General features: G+C 44.0%; 1 protein-coding gene across 4 annotated transcripts in view; it reads right to left on the bottom strand.

Moving 5' to 3' along the window:
* LOC106610377 (calcium uptake protein 3, mitochondrial) overlaps positions 1-14,578 on the bottom strand; it is a 74,696-nt gene that overhangs the window by 12,266 nt on the left and 47,852 nt on the right. For 2 of the 4 annotated variants that reach the window (XM_045722925.1, XM_045722928.1), the window contains exons 6-11: positions 12,925-13,007; positions 12,510-12,581; positions 9,207-9,248; positions 6,543-6,638; positions 1,755-1,849; positions 1,179-1,350 (exon numbers count right to left, since the gene is read on the bottom strand). In XM_045722925.1, the coding sequence (XP_045578881.1) occupies positions 1,179-1,350; positions 1,755-1,849; positions 6,543-6,638; positions 9,207-9,248; positions 12,510-12,581; positions 12,925-13,007 (560 nt within the window). The remainder of the gene's footprint in view (positions 1-1,178; positions 1,351-1,754; positions 1,850-6,542; positions 6,639-9,206; positions 9,249-12,509; positions 12,582-12,924; positions 13,008-14,578) is intronic. The other 2 variants (XM_045722926.1, XM_045722927.1) reach the window with 2 other exon arrangements.

Below are 14,578 nucleotides of genomic sequence, written 5' to 3'. Positions count from 1 at the left end.
GGGAGAATGAGAGAGGATACTGGGGCTGGGAAGGTGGGGGAGAGGGAGGGAGGCTGGGAGTGTGGGGGAGAGGGAGGGAGGGAGGCTGGGAGGGTAGGGTCTATTTGAGAGTGCTCTTCAGTACAGGGCCCGTTTCCACAAAGAATCTCAGAGTAGAAGTTCTGATCTAAGATCAGGACCCCACCTGGCCCTATAACCTCATTCATGATGAGCTAAAAGGCTATACTGATCATAGTTCAACATTCCTACTCTGAGACGCTTTGTGGATACGGCCCAGGACTATGAGTATGAAATGTGGAAGGAGAAGAGGGAGAGAAGGAGAGTGAGAGGGAGAGAGAGAGAGAGAGGGAGAGAGGGCAGGGAGAGAGGGAGGGAGAGAGGGGGATAGAGAGGGAGAGAGGGGGGAGGGAGGGAGAGAGGGGGAGAGAGAGGGAGAGGGAGGGAGGGAGAGAGGGGGAGGGAGAGGGAGGGAGAGAGGGGGAGAGAGAGGGAGGGAGAGAGGGGCGGAGAAAGTAGAGGATAGAGTACTTGACCAGACTCGTGTCATGCTATGATTCAAGGTTCAAGATGTAGTCTACCTTCTCATGTGTGTGTGTGTTCCTCTACCTTCTCATGTGTGTGTGTGTTCCTCTACCTTCTCATGTGTGTGTGTGTGTTCCTCTACCTTCTCATGTGTGTGTGTGTTCCTCTACCTTCTCATGTGTGTGTGTGTTCCTCTACCTTCTCATGTGTGTGTGTGTGTTCCTCTACCTTCTCATGTGTGTGTGTGTGTTCCTCTACCTTCTCATGTGTGTGTGTGTTCCTCTACCTTCTCATGTGTGTGTGTGTTCCTCTACCTTCTCATGTGTGTGTGTGTGTTCCTCTACCTTCTCATGTGTGTGTGTGTTCCTCTACCTTCTCATGTGTGTGTGTGTTCCTCTACCTTCTCATGTGTGTGTGTGTGTTCCTCTACCTTCTCATGTGTGTGTGTGTTCCTCTACCTTCTCATGTGTGTGTGTGTTCCTCTACCTTCTCATGTGTGTGTGTGTTCCTCTACCTTCTCACGTGTGTGTGTGTGTGTTCCTCTACCTTCTCATGTGTGTGTGTGTTCCTCTACCTTCTCATGTGTGTGTGTGTTCCTCTACCTTCTCGTGTGTGTGTGTTCCTCTACCTTCTCATGTGTGTGTGTGTTCCTCTACCTTCTCGTCAGGGATGCTCTGGCGGACGTTGTCCAGGTAACTGCTGATGTTCTCTACGTTGGTGTAACGCAGCAGGATGCGGGCAAAGTCCTCCTCACTGATGGTGGTCATGCCTTTAGAGTAGGTCAGGAACTCTATCTCCAAAACCTCTGTCTGTAGGTTATCCATGAACCTGGGGGAGAGAGAGGACCAAGTGACAGAGAGAAGGTACATGTCTATGGTAGTGCAGTATGTGTCTATGGTAGTGCAGTATGTGTCTATGGTAGTGCAGTATGTGTCTATGGTAGTGCAGTATGTGTCTATGGTAGTGCAGTATGTGTCTATGGTAGTGCAGTATGTGTCTATGGTAGTGCAGTATGTGTCTATGGTAGTGCAGTATGTGTCTATGGTAGTGCAGTATGTGTCTATGGTAGTGCAGTATGTGTCTATGGTAGTGCAGTATGTGTCTATGGTAGTGCAGTATGTGTCTATGGTAGTGCAGTATGTGTGTAAGCGACAGAGTACATAAACTATGTTCCACAGACCGTCATTTATAGGGCTCTATTAGGATGAATCAATTCATCGGCATGGCGATACCTGTAGAAGTCGTCGAAGGTCAGCTCCGCCTTCCCCTTCTTCCCAAAGAAGTGCACCAGCAGTGTGGTGTCAATCATCATACCCTCCTCCGCACGCTGCCATCCCATTGGCCAGACAGGGGCAGAGGGGGCGGGGAGAAAAGAAAAACAATGCAGTGACTGACATACAACACGCTCTCTGATTGAATGAGGAGTGGGGACCGGTCCGTGTGGGCTTGGTCATGAATCCAAGATGGCAGCCATGGTGCCGAACAACCAGCCAGTCGCATATGAGGTGCATCAACGGGGCAACAACAGTCAGTCAAGTCAATCAATCAATCAGCTTCACTAAGTGTTCACAACAAAGCTTGAGTCTGAGCAGCACCTGCACAGATCCACTGATCTCCAAACCATCCGTGTGTTATAGCTGTTAGTAGACATATTGGATTAGGGCTATCCGGATGGTGTGTAGATCGGATATTCCTGTGCAGCCCAGACTGATAAATGGTAGTGTTGCAGCCGGCAGTGTGACAGACAGACAGATAGGACAGGACAGCACACAGACAGGTAAGGCTATAGACAGACGGACAGACAGACACACACAAAGACATGCCTGTAGACACACAGAGAGAAGGAGGAGAAAGAGAGAGAGCGGAGGAGACAGACGACACACCGTCATTTTAGCTGAGACAGGCACATATGCCACCCCATCCCATGCACTTCTGTTCAAACCCCCAAAAGCCACACATAGAAAACCACAGCAGAACAGAAAACCCACCGCAACAGAAATGTGTACAAGAATGTGAGCAGGATTCCACCTTTTTCTAAAAAACTGTAACATAATCAGGTGTCTTTGAAGTAATTATGAATTCTTTCATGTTTTCTTTCTTTCTACCCTCTAAGCCACTCTCTCTGTGTACAAAATATCCCTTCCCTCTCTTCTGCGTGGGCTTTGTAAGGGATCTGGGATATTTGAAACCAATTAGGGTGTATTTGGGATGTTTATGTATTTACCGTGGTTTTGTAATCCGCTGTTTAACACTACCTTAATCCCGGGGAGAGGGAAAATTCCGGAAAAGGGGGAAGGGGGGTGTATCGGCGTGTGTGTGTGTGTGTGTGTGTGTAGGAGGGGATAATTCAGAAAAAGGTGTTTATATGACTGGGCTTTATCACATAATAACGGATACAGGCAAAATCCCGAGAAACCCTGTCTGAGCTTCCAAGGACACAGAGAGGGCGATATCGATCGATGATTGATATAAAAACCAAATGGGCCAATAGACTTCGTCCCTCTCCCCGCCATGCCCCACCCTTCCCCCAATCCAACCAATCCGGTGTCATGCTGAAGGCAGAGTGTAACTGGCATTGGCAAACTCTCATCATATCCTTCTCCATAGGGGGAGACTGCATTCAGCCATGTTCAGATTCAGCACGATGCTATACGGCTAATTAAACTGGTCCCAGGTCAGTCCGTGCTGTCTCGCCAAGGTTGAGTCAACTGTGACTAGACAGCATAAAACTGATCTGAGACCAGGCTGGCAAAAGTCTAATACCTTTAGTCTAAAGTCCTAATCCACCAGGGAACGGAAAAAATAATTCAAAGGAAAAAAGAACAGAATTGAAAGAAGAGACATTGTCGTTGTTCCGCTTGACGGCCCAAATGAAGGCACTTTTCACGGCCGAAGCCAGATGTTGTTTGGAAACATCATACTGTGTAGAATTAAAATGTACTCCCCAGGGATGGAATTTAAAAACAATGCAACTAAAAGAGAATGGAGAAATCATGTAAGGATAGGTCTATTTCACACGCTGTATAGGGACGAGTCAGTGTATCTCAAAGGAAATCATGTTTAGTAGCATTGCGTCACTGTCAAAACTAACACTTATCCTGTCGGGTCAGTCAGTTTCACTTGTGTAACTTTTAGATTCTTCCACTAATTATATACTGAACAAAAATATAAAGGCAACATACAACAATTTCAAAGATTTTACTTAGACACATTTTATATCAGTAAATCAGTAAATTGAAATAAATCTATTCGGCCCTAATCTATAGATTTCACATGACTGAGCAGGGGGGAGTCAGGCCCAGCCAATCAGAACAAGTTTTTCCCCAAAAAAGGGCTTTTTTACAGACAGAAATACTCCTCAGTTTCATCAGCTGTCCGGGTGGCTGGTCTCAGATGATCCCGCAGGTGAAGAAGCCGGATGTGGAGGTCCTGGACTGGCGTGGTTACACATGGTCTGTGGTTGTGAGGCCGTTTGGATGTACTGCCAAATTCTCTAAAACGACGTCGGAGGCGGCTTATGGTAGAGAAATTAACATTCAATTATCTGGCAACAGCTCTGGTGGACATTCCTGCAGTCAGCATGTCAATTGCATGCTGCCTCAAAACTGGAGACATCTGTGGCATTGTGTTGTGTGACAAAACTGCACATTGTAGAGTGGCCTTTTATTGTCCCCAGCACAAGGTGCACCTTTGTAATGATCATGCTGTTTAATAAGCTTCTTGATATGCCACACCTATCAGGTGGATGGAATATCTTGGCAAAAGAGAAATGCTCACTAACAGGGATGAACAAATTTGTGCATTTAAGAGAAATAAGCTTTTTGTGAGTATGGAACATTTCTGTGATCTTTTATTTCAGCTCATGAAACATTGGACCAACACTTTACATGTTGTGTTTATATTATTGTTTTGTATAGCTTTACATAGAAATTAAGTATCACTCTGTCATACTTAAACTGACTATCTTCTTCAAGTGGTATCCTCATAAAACGTACAACTTCTTGTATCTCATGGCATCTGTGATTTGAGGATGTGTTTATTTTTGTAAAAGGAATAAACTTGTAAAATATATGTGGTGAAATGACTAGCTTCTCCTTCGAAAGGCAAGCCCTTATATGACACATTCTCTTTGCGCCCAGACTAGACAATACACATGTTTACTTCCTCTCCTTTCTACCCCCCATCTCTCTCTTTCTTTCTCTCCCTCTCTCTCTCCTGGAAGAGTGAGATCACGACCTGACGGCTCTCGGTTCCTGGAAGCTGGGGAGCGCAAGTATGTGAGCTCACCGCTATCGACGACATAATGGTTATCACGCCCACCAGGCGTGCGAGTCAGCACCTGGTTTGTGTGTGTGTTTGTGTGTGTGTGTCCCCGCTGTGGCCTTTGATCTCAGAACACAGGTGAAAAACAGTGATTACTGATGTCAACCCCTAAAACGTCTCTCTCTCTCTCTCTCTCTCTCTCTCCTCCCCTCCCCTCCCTCCCTCTCCCGAATAACACATTAGACCTGTTATTGGAGGGCTAGAGAGTCAGCCAGCCAGACAGTCCTTTCTGACACAGACAAACACAGGGGGCCTAATGCGAGACTCATCATGATAGAGAACCTGAATAGGAGTTAAACACACATCCCTCCTCTCTCTCTCTCTCTCTCCCTCTCTCTTTGATAGCCTCTAGATGAAAGGGTCCAGTCTATGTAAATACAGGTCATCTCCATGATCTCCTGCAGTCTTCCAGTGTTATTGTCTCTCCTCTGCTTCCGCTGCTAGCCACCTATTAGCCAACAAATAGGCTGTCAAACAAATCGTCAGGCGGAGAAACACTGGACTGCCAAGTCAGCCGTGCTCAATTGTAGACGGACGGCAATGATCTAACGTGTGTGTGTGTGTTTGTGTGTGTGTGTGTGTGCGCGGTGCCAGAATGATGATGTTGTTTTGGTATAGCACTTTGTAGCTAAGCAGGTCGTCACTGTATTTTATGCTAAGAACGTTTTCTAACTATATTTTCTTGACAAACGGTGGCTGACATGCAGGTAACAACAACCACCAGGAACCAACACAGATTCATACAGGACACGTCAAAGGGGTGGCGGAAGGTAACATCGATAAGCATGAAACGCAAGAGAAACAAATAGGGTTTATAACAATAAAACAAACGTCTGAATCTAAGAATCTAATACAGAAAAACCATAGATTACACAGTGACATAGCTGTCCTATGGCTATGGATGGATGGGTCAAAACCAAGGGAAGAGTTTTTACGTTTTCTAGTCAAAGGAGGGATGGGATCATGTGACTAAAAGAACCACTAGAAACCAAGAGAGGGATGGTTGGGTATGAGAGACACAAATGGACGAATGAATGGACAGAAGACCAGTATACCTCTGCCAGGACAGAAGACCAGTATACCTCTGCCAGGACAGAAGACCAGTATACCTCTGCCAGGACAGAAGACCAGTATACCTCTGCCAGGACAGAAGACCAGTATACCTCTGCCAGGTCAGAAGACCAGTATACCTCTGCCAGGACAGAAGACCAGTATACCTCTGCCAGGACAGAAGACCAGTATACCTCTGCCAGGACAGAAGACCAGTATACCTCTGCCAGGACAGAAGACCAGTATACCTCTGCCAGGTCAGAAGACCAGTATACCTCTGCCAGGACAGAAGACCAGTATACCTCTGCCAGGACAGAAGACCAGTATACCTCTGCCAGGACAGAAGACCAGTATACCTCTGCCAGGACAGAAGACCAATATACCTCTGCCAGGACAGAAGACCAGTATACCTCTGCCAGGACAGAAGACCAGTATACCTCTGCCAGGACAGAAGACCAGTATACCTCTGCCAGGACAGAAGACCAGTATACCTCTGCCAGGACAGAAGACCAGTATACCTCTGCCAGGTCTGAGAACTGCTAAATGGATCTATGCTGCAAATGACAGAGGGATGGAGGGATAGATGGCGGAAAAGAAGGAGGGGAGAAAGAAACGAGGGAGGGAGGGTGTACAGAGGACAGGTGTACCTCTGCCAGGTCTGAAAACAGGGCTTGACTGGCGCCGCGCCTCAGAACGTCCCAATAGCTCCTGGCTACAAACTGATGACTGTCTGTTTTAACCACCTGCAGGAGTTTTTTACCAGAAGCACAAACATCGTAAAACAGAGGACAACTAAAGGAGGGAAGAGAGGATGATATGAAGGAATAACCATGATCATTTCTCTCGATCTCGTTTGAAATCGACAATCAATCAAAGACCAAATGAAAGATTTCATCCCAAGATTGTAGGGATTGGCTTAGTGATATGCTAATCGTATAGAAGACGGATCCCAGTCACATTTAAATAATGAACAGTCTCACAGTGATATCACTATTATAGTAGAATGATTTGTCATCGTATCAAAGACAGTTGATACAATCACGCAATCCAACCCTGGATTCCTCCACAGGGGAATGGTTTTACTACTACCCTACCTCCCACATCCCTCAGATGAGTCAGACATTTAACAAGACATCATTTGACTCCATTCCTTCGCTCCAGTCAACCGACGCCGGTACAGCATGGTGGTGTGACTATCACTTTGAATGACACACGTCACAGAAGACAACATCTGCTGATCAATATATCGCATTCACTCAACTAAAGTCGTTAAGGAGAAACCACTCGCAATGTCTGTACAGACTGAAGCACAAGCAACAGAATAGTGTTGAAACCTCATCTATAGCACACAACCAGTACAGTGATTGGCCGCCTGTCTTGTCTCTCTCTATAGGGGAATACAGTGATTGGCCACCTGTCTTGTCTCTCTCTATAGGGGAATACAGTGATTGGCCACCTGTCTTGTCTCTCTCTATAGGGGAATACAGTGATTGGCCGCCTGTCTTGTCTCTCTCTATAGGGGAATACAGTGATTGGCCACCTGTCTTGTCTCTCTCTATAGGGGAATACAGTGATTGGCCACCTGTCTTGTCTCTCTCTATAGGGGAATACAGTGATTGGCCACCTGTCTTGTCTCTCTCTATAGGGGAATACAGGGGCGGCCATTGAACATCACAGGTTGTACTGGCCTGTCGTCCATCAGGTTAGTGACAGGAGGGAGACGTCTGCTCCTCTGTAGGGGGACAGACAGTGGCCTGGTTCTGGGGCTGTGTTTGAGTATAGACCATTATGTTCCTTCACTCCTCCACAGTGAGTGGAGGGAAATGTGCATTAAGGCTGAGTGAGAGACAGGGCTATAGTCTAAACATGACCACGTAGACAGCCTATTGATCTGTCATCAGAGAGTCCTCTATGGGTTAACCTGGAATCAACACTGACTATCACTGGCTACGTCTCAAATGGCACCCTATTCCCTATACAGTGCACACACTTACTTCATAGAGTGTGCTTACATCATAAGGACTGTGCTGACTTTATAGATAGAGTGTGCTTACATCATAAGGACTGTGCTTACTTCATAGTGTGCTTACATCATAAGGACTGTGCTGACTTTATAGATAGAGTGTGCTTACATCATAAGGACTGTGCTTACTTCATAAGGACTGTGCTGACTTTATAGATAGAGGGTGCATACATCATAAGGACTGTGCTTACTTCAAAGAGTGTGCTGATTTCATAGTGTGCTTACATCATAAGGACTGTGTTAACTTCATAGAGTGTGCTGACTTCATAGTGTGCTTACATCATAAGGAATGTGCTGACTTCATAGAGTGTGCTGACTTCATAGTGTGATTACATCATAAGGACTGTGTTAACTTCATAGAGTGTGCTGACTTCATAGTGTGCTTACATCATAAGGAATGTGCTGACTTCATAGTGTGCTTACATCATAAGGAATGTGCTGACTTCATAGTGTGCTTACATCATAAGGAATGTGCTGACTTCATAGTGTGCTTACATCATAAGGACTGTGTTAACTTCATAGAGTGTGCTGACTTCATAGTGTGCTGACACCATAAGGACTGTGCTGACTTCATAGTGTGCTTACGTCATAACGACTGTGCTTACTTCAAAGGCTGCTTACATCATAAGGACTGTGCTTACTTCATAGGGTGATTACATCATAAGGACTGTGCTTACTTCATAGGGTGATTACATCATAAGGACTGTGCTTACTTCATAGGGTGATTACATCATAAGGACTGTGCTTACTTCATAGGGTTATTACATCACTAGAGTGATCTTATTTGCACAGGGTCCTTACTAGAGTCTGCTTACTTCATTGAGGGTACTTACTTACATGTAAGGTGCTTACTTCAAAATGTGTGCTCACTCTACTATCCATACTATTGCCAAAATCCACCCCCACCACCCATTTTTGGGGGGACAATGCTTGGTTCTATTTTAAGCCAGAGTGTTTCTTAGTCATTCTAAATCAAATCATCCACTTTTGTTGACGCCCCTCTCTCTGACCCCTAGAATCATTACTCCTCCACCACCCCTCACCCCTCCGCAATCAATCACTCAGTCAATATGACAGACAGCCAGAACACAAGGAAGGTCTATTTCAATGGATTTCTATCTATTTCACTCTATTTCTATAGATCTAGATATACAGAGTTTAGACCAGGGACAAAGGTACACAGGTGTCGAAATGGCACCCTATTCACTAACAAAATACTTTTGGACAATAGTAGTGCACTATATAGGGAATAGGGTGCCATTTCGGGCACGGTTGGATTGATACATACGCTGTTGATGGGAGCAACCTGATATCCGTAGAGCTGCATACTCTTTTACACAGAGAGACGAGGAGGAGGACGACACGGCATGCGGTCATAAAGGAGGAGGAAGAAGAGGAGGAGGAAGAGGAGGAAGAAGAGAAAGGTCACATGTTAGAATAGATGCATGCAAGGAGAGACACACTGGCTCAAATGCACAACAGGAGTACTGCTACCGTAAACCAACACACTTGTAGCTACACAACATGGTCTACAGGTATTACTTCTCTATAGGTCATATTTCTACAATAAAGTTAACCACTGCTGCATCCAAAATGGCACCCTGTTTCCTAGAAAGTGACCTACTTTTGACCCAGAGCCCTGGTCAAAAGTAGTGCACCACGTATGGAATAGGGTGCCATTTGGGACATCCACTATGTAAAGGATAAAGTGTGTGTTCACAATGTGCTACACTGGTAATACAGCTCCCAAAACATACCGTCAGATTGTCACAGATAGCACCATATGACTGTATCATTCCCATGGTACCTTAATATACACACATCATTAGCATAACGTTATCCTAACGTTAAAGAGACATTAGCATAACGTTATCCTAACGTTAAAGAGACAGCGTATCTGATTCTGTTATTGAAGGGGCACGGAGGATCAGTGGGCCACATATTAGACATCTGGGCTGTGTCTGAAATGGCCCCTTGTTCCCAACTGATGTAGGATCTTAATTGCTGAAACTTGTAGTGCATTTGAGTTTTAAAAAGGATTCTGAAGTTTGTAATTTCCACTTAAAAATGTCAGACTTTATTTGCCCAAACAAAAAATGTATCAACTCCCTACAAAAAAAGATTTATTATAATCCACATAATAATTCACATTTCCTGTTGATGCAGGATTATTTTCCTGCTGTAGCAAACTAGCTCTAATTAAGATCCTACACCTGTATATAGCGCACTTATGTTGACTATGGGCTCTGGTCAAAATGAGTGCAGTATATAGGGAATAGGGTGCAAAAGTAGTGCACTATATAGAAGGTTGGATGTTTAGCAACAAAACCGAGGCGTGTGCAACTATGGGGAAAAACAGACGTGGTTGGTTTAGACTGTTGACAACATGTAAACTATATTTAGTCTCCAATGTTTATTGAAAACATAAATACATTTGCACAATAAGCACTTGTCTCTCAAATACATTGTTACAGCTGTTACTGTAGGTAGCAAATTTGTGCCATATTAGCATAGACATGACATCAGTCAAAACAAGACATGGTATCAATAACAAGATGAAACATGCTGAAACGAGCAACCCACGATTCCTCACATGGCAGCTTGTTGTCATTGTTGCTAGCTATCTGACCGTTCAGAATCATCATTTCATCATCACCATTCATCATTTCCGTGACATTGTCAGGCAACCCCGTCTATAGGAAATTGAGTAGTGCACTATAAAGGGAATACAGATGTAGGATCTTAATTTGGTCACACTGTTGCAGGAGAACTGCAGGAAATGTTAAACTTGTAGTGTATTGGAGGTTTAAAAAGTCTTCTGAAGTTTGTAATTGTCACGGCTGTCGCAGGAATGAGCGGACCAAAGTGCAGCGTGTGTGTCGTTCCACATTTTATTTATACTGTGAAACTATGCAATACATAAATAAACTGAATGACAAAAACAACAAACCGTGACGCAGAGGTGAAACATACACTACTCAAAATTAATTTACCACAAACCCAGGTGGGACAAACACCAACTTAAATATGACCTCCAATTAGAGACAACGATGACCAGCTGCCTCTTAACTGGAGATCATCTCAAACAAAGCCCAACATAGAAATACAAAAACTAGAACAACCCAACATAGAAAAACTAAACTAGAAAACCCCCCTGTCACACCCTGACCTACTCTACCATAGAAAATAACAACTTACTATGGTCAGGACGTGACAGTAATTTCCACTTTGAAATGTCCGACTTGATTTTCCCTTACGGAAAATGTATCAACCCCTACAAAAATGTCCATTCAATATAATACACATAATAATTCACATTTCCTGTTGCTGCAGGATTATTTTCCTGCTGTAACAAACCGGCTCAAATGAAGATCCTACCTCTGTAGGGTGCCATTTAGGACCCAGTCTTTAAACAACATTCCTCAGCTGTGCCCCTCCGAGGAGCCGTCTGGCTAAGTGTGTCTGGTCCCTCTGAAGCTAAAGCCACAGAAACTCCCACAATCCCCTCTCATCCCCTCTTATCTCTCTATCAGATCCTCTTGTTTATGTTGGGCCACATGGGCTGCTTATGGGAGATGTCACCCATCCACAAAACACTGGGAAAGGAGGCCATTTTGGCTCTGCTCGTCTCCCACCGGTCCTGACGCAAGCGAGAGGGATCTTAACTTCAGAGTGAACCGAATGCACTCTCTGTAGTGTGTGTGAAGTGTGGGAAAGCACAAGGCGACAGAACAAGTCCTGAACATGCTTGGAGGTTGATGTTTTAATGTCATATTATACTGTTAGATAAATATGATGTCTTTGACCCCTCAATTCAGTATTGATAACAAGTACAACACACATGGGCTGTGTCGAAATGCCCGTACTTGCGTTATAAATAGTAGGCATTTTGGGTATGTGAAAATAGAACGTTTTATAGTGTATGAAATGTTCCCAGTTTTAAATGCCAGGATGTCATACTCATTTTGGTTTTTCACTAGTAGAATTCGCTGCATGCTGTTGAGAGAGATACGTGTTTTTTCAGACAGGCGTGTGTTTGACAACAGCTGATATTCATCTGATAATGAGATAAGGGGATGAGCTACCAAAATAAACGAATGGCGGGACACAACACAGTTAATCATTAGATCTCAGTATAGGTGAGTCTAGTATGTTGATACGTGTCACATACTGCATTCGTTTTCACTAAACAGAACATTCTAAATAGTATGTAGTATTAGTACACAGTATGTAGCTCTAGTAAGTAGTAGGCAAGACAGATTTATGATCTATTCTTGGTGTATAATTCCTCGTAAGACACTTTCAATAGCATAACAGAAACTCAATAAAACAGACATTGTTGTTTGACTTGGGTTTAGAGACACTGTTGGGAGAGGTCTGGTCCTGCTGCTTGCTGTGGGGGAAATTAGCTTGAATACATGCATGCACGCACGACACACACACGCGTACACACACACACACACACACACACACACACACACACACACACACACACACACACACACACACACACACACACACACACACACACACACACACACACACACACACACTCCCAAATATACTCGCTCTCCCTCTTGTTTGGTCTTACCAGCTGAGCTGACTTCTCCACATCTCCTTTCCTCCCCTTCTTCTCATTTTTCTTCCTGAAGATCTCCTGCAGCTATAGAGGAGAGGAGAGAAGAGGAGAGAAGAGGAGAAGAGAAGAGAAGAGAAGAGAAGAGAAGAGAAGAGAAGAGAAGAGAAGAGAAGAGAAGAGAAGAGAAGAGAAGAGAAGAGAAGAGAAGAGAAGAGGAGAAGAGAGGAGAGGAGAAGAGAAGAGAAGAGAAGAGAAGAGAAGAGAAGAGAAGAGAAGAGAAGAGAAGAGAAGAGAAGAGAAGAGAGGAGAGGAGAGGATGTGTGAGATCAACAGTGTGCAGCAGTTATCTTCTTGACACATAAAACTGTTAAATGCATTATTCAAATCCAATTCTTTATTTATTAAGGGGGCAGTAAGGGTAACTCACCACTAGGAACTCTCTCTTGTCAACCATCTGGTTTCCGTCGGCGTCGAACATGTTGAAGGCGATCTTGAAGCCTGCGTGTGGCTCTGAGGAAGAGGAGGAGGTATGAAGATGACTGATCTCCACACCGTAGGGACTGAATGGACTACTAGTGGTTATGCATGCTTCTACATGCATCCAGATCATATCAAGATATGTTGTGTTTTGCTCAAACCCGTCAAGTGTATTCCAGCTGTCTTGAAAGATGAGTGATCTCAACACCACAGGGACTGGACTCAAGTCATTATGTGTTCTGCTATCAGTGTATCCAGATGATTGCAAGATCTGTTGTGTGATCTGTTTTGCTCAAACATATCAATGTAATTTGACACAGTTGTCTGTGTTCTCATTATTACCATCCCGCATATCTCATTACATCACTACTGTTAAAATGATGTCTATGAATGAATCTTTAGGATCAGTTTAATCAGCTGTATTGAATGAATACTGGGGCGGCAGGTAGCCTAGCGGTTAAGAGCATTGTGCCAGTTACCCAAAGGTCACTGGTTTGAATCCCTGAGCCGACTAGGTGAAAAATCTGTTGACGTGCCCTTGAGCGAGACACTTAACCTTAATTGCCCCTTTAAGTCGCTCTGGATAAGAGCGTCTGTTAAATGACTACAATGTACATGCATACCTGTGGATCTTTCTCTCTCATCTTGGCAAGTGCTATGTAAACATTATCCCAGCGCTGGGTTACCACGCAAAGTGTAGCAGCGATGACTGAGATGCTTCATTGCCTTGTTAGACCCTCAGTGAGCAACAACAGCAGAGCAGCACCTCAGAGTGTGGCTGGAGATTAATCTGCACGGACTGTCAATGCCAGTCTCAAGTCAGCGTCCCAAATAGCATCCTACTCCCTATGTAGTGCACCACTTTTTTTCCCAGGGCCATGGACAGAAGTAGTGCACTATATAGCGAATTGGGTGCCATTTGGGACGCAATCAAAGCAATATATGCCTCCAAGTGTGTTTTTATTGTAACAATGTTGATGAAGGCCTATATGATGAATACCTACATGTTGATGAATACCTATGAAAGCCTATATGATGAATACATAAATACCTACATGTTGATGAATACCTATGAAGGCCTATATGATGAATACATAAATACCTACATGTTGATGAATACCTATGAAGGCCTATATGAGGAATACATAAATACCTACATGTTGATGAATACCTATGAAGGCCTATATGATGAATACATAAATACCTACATGTTGATGAATACCTATGAAGGCCTATATGATGAATACATAAATACCTACATGTTGATGAATACCTATGAAGGCCTATATGATGAATACATAAATACCTACATGTTGATGAATACCTATGAAGGCCTATATGATGAATACATAAATACCTACATGTTGATGAATACCTATGAAGGCCTATATGATGAATACCTACATTTTAGGAGTTGAAATGTTGGGAGCATGGCTGTTGAGTCTTTATGTACAAAATAATATCTTTCATTGTCACATACACCAGATAGATATCAGTGAAATGTGTTGTTTTACAGGGTCAGCCATTGTGGTGCAACTCCCCTGGAGCATATTAGGGTTAAGTGCCTTGCTCAAGGGCACATCAACAGATTTTTCACTTAGTCG

The sequence above is a fragment of the Salmo salar genome, chromosome ssa08 (assembly GCF_905237065.1).
Source record: "Salmo salar chromosome ssa08, Ssal_v3.1, whole genome shotgun sequence".
In the NCBI taxonomy this organism is placed as follows: domain Eukaryota; kingdom Metazoa; phylum Chordata; class Actinopteri; order Salmoniformes; family Salmonidae; genus Salmo; species Salmo salar.
This window is presented reverse-complemented; position numbering and strand designations above follow the sequence as displayed.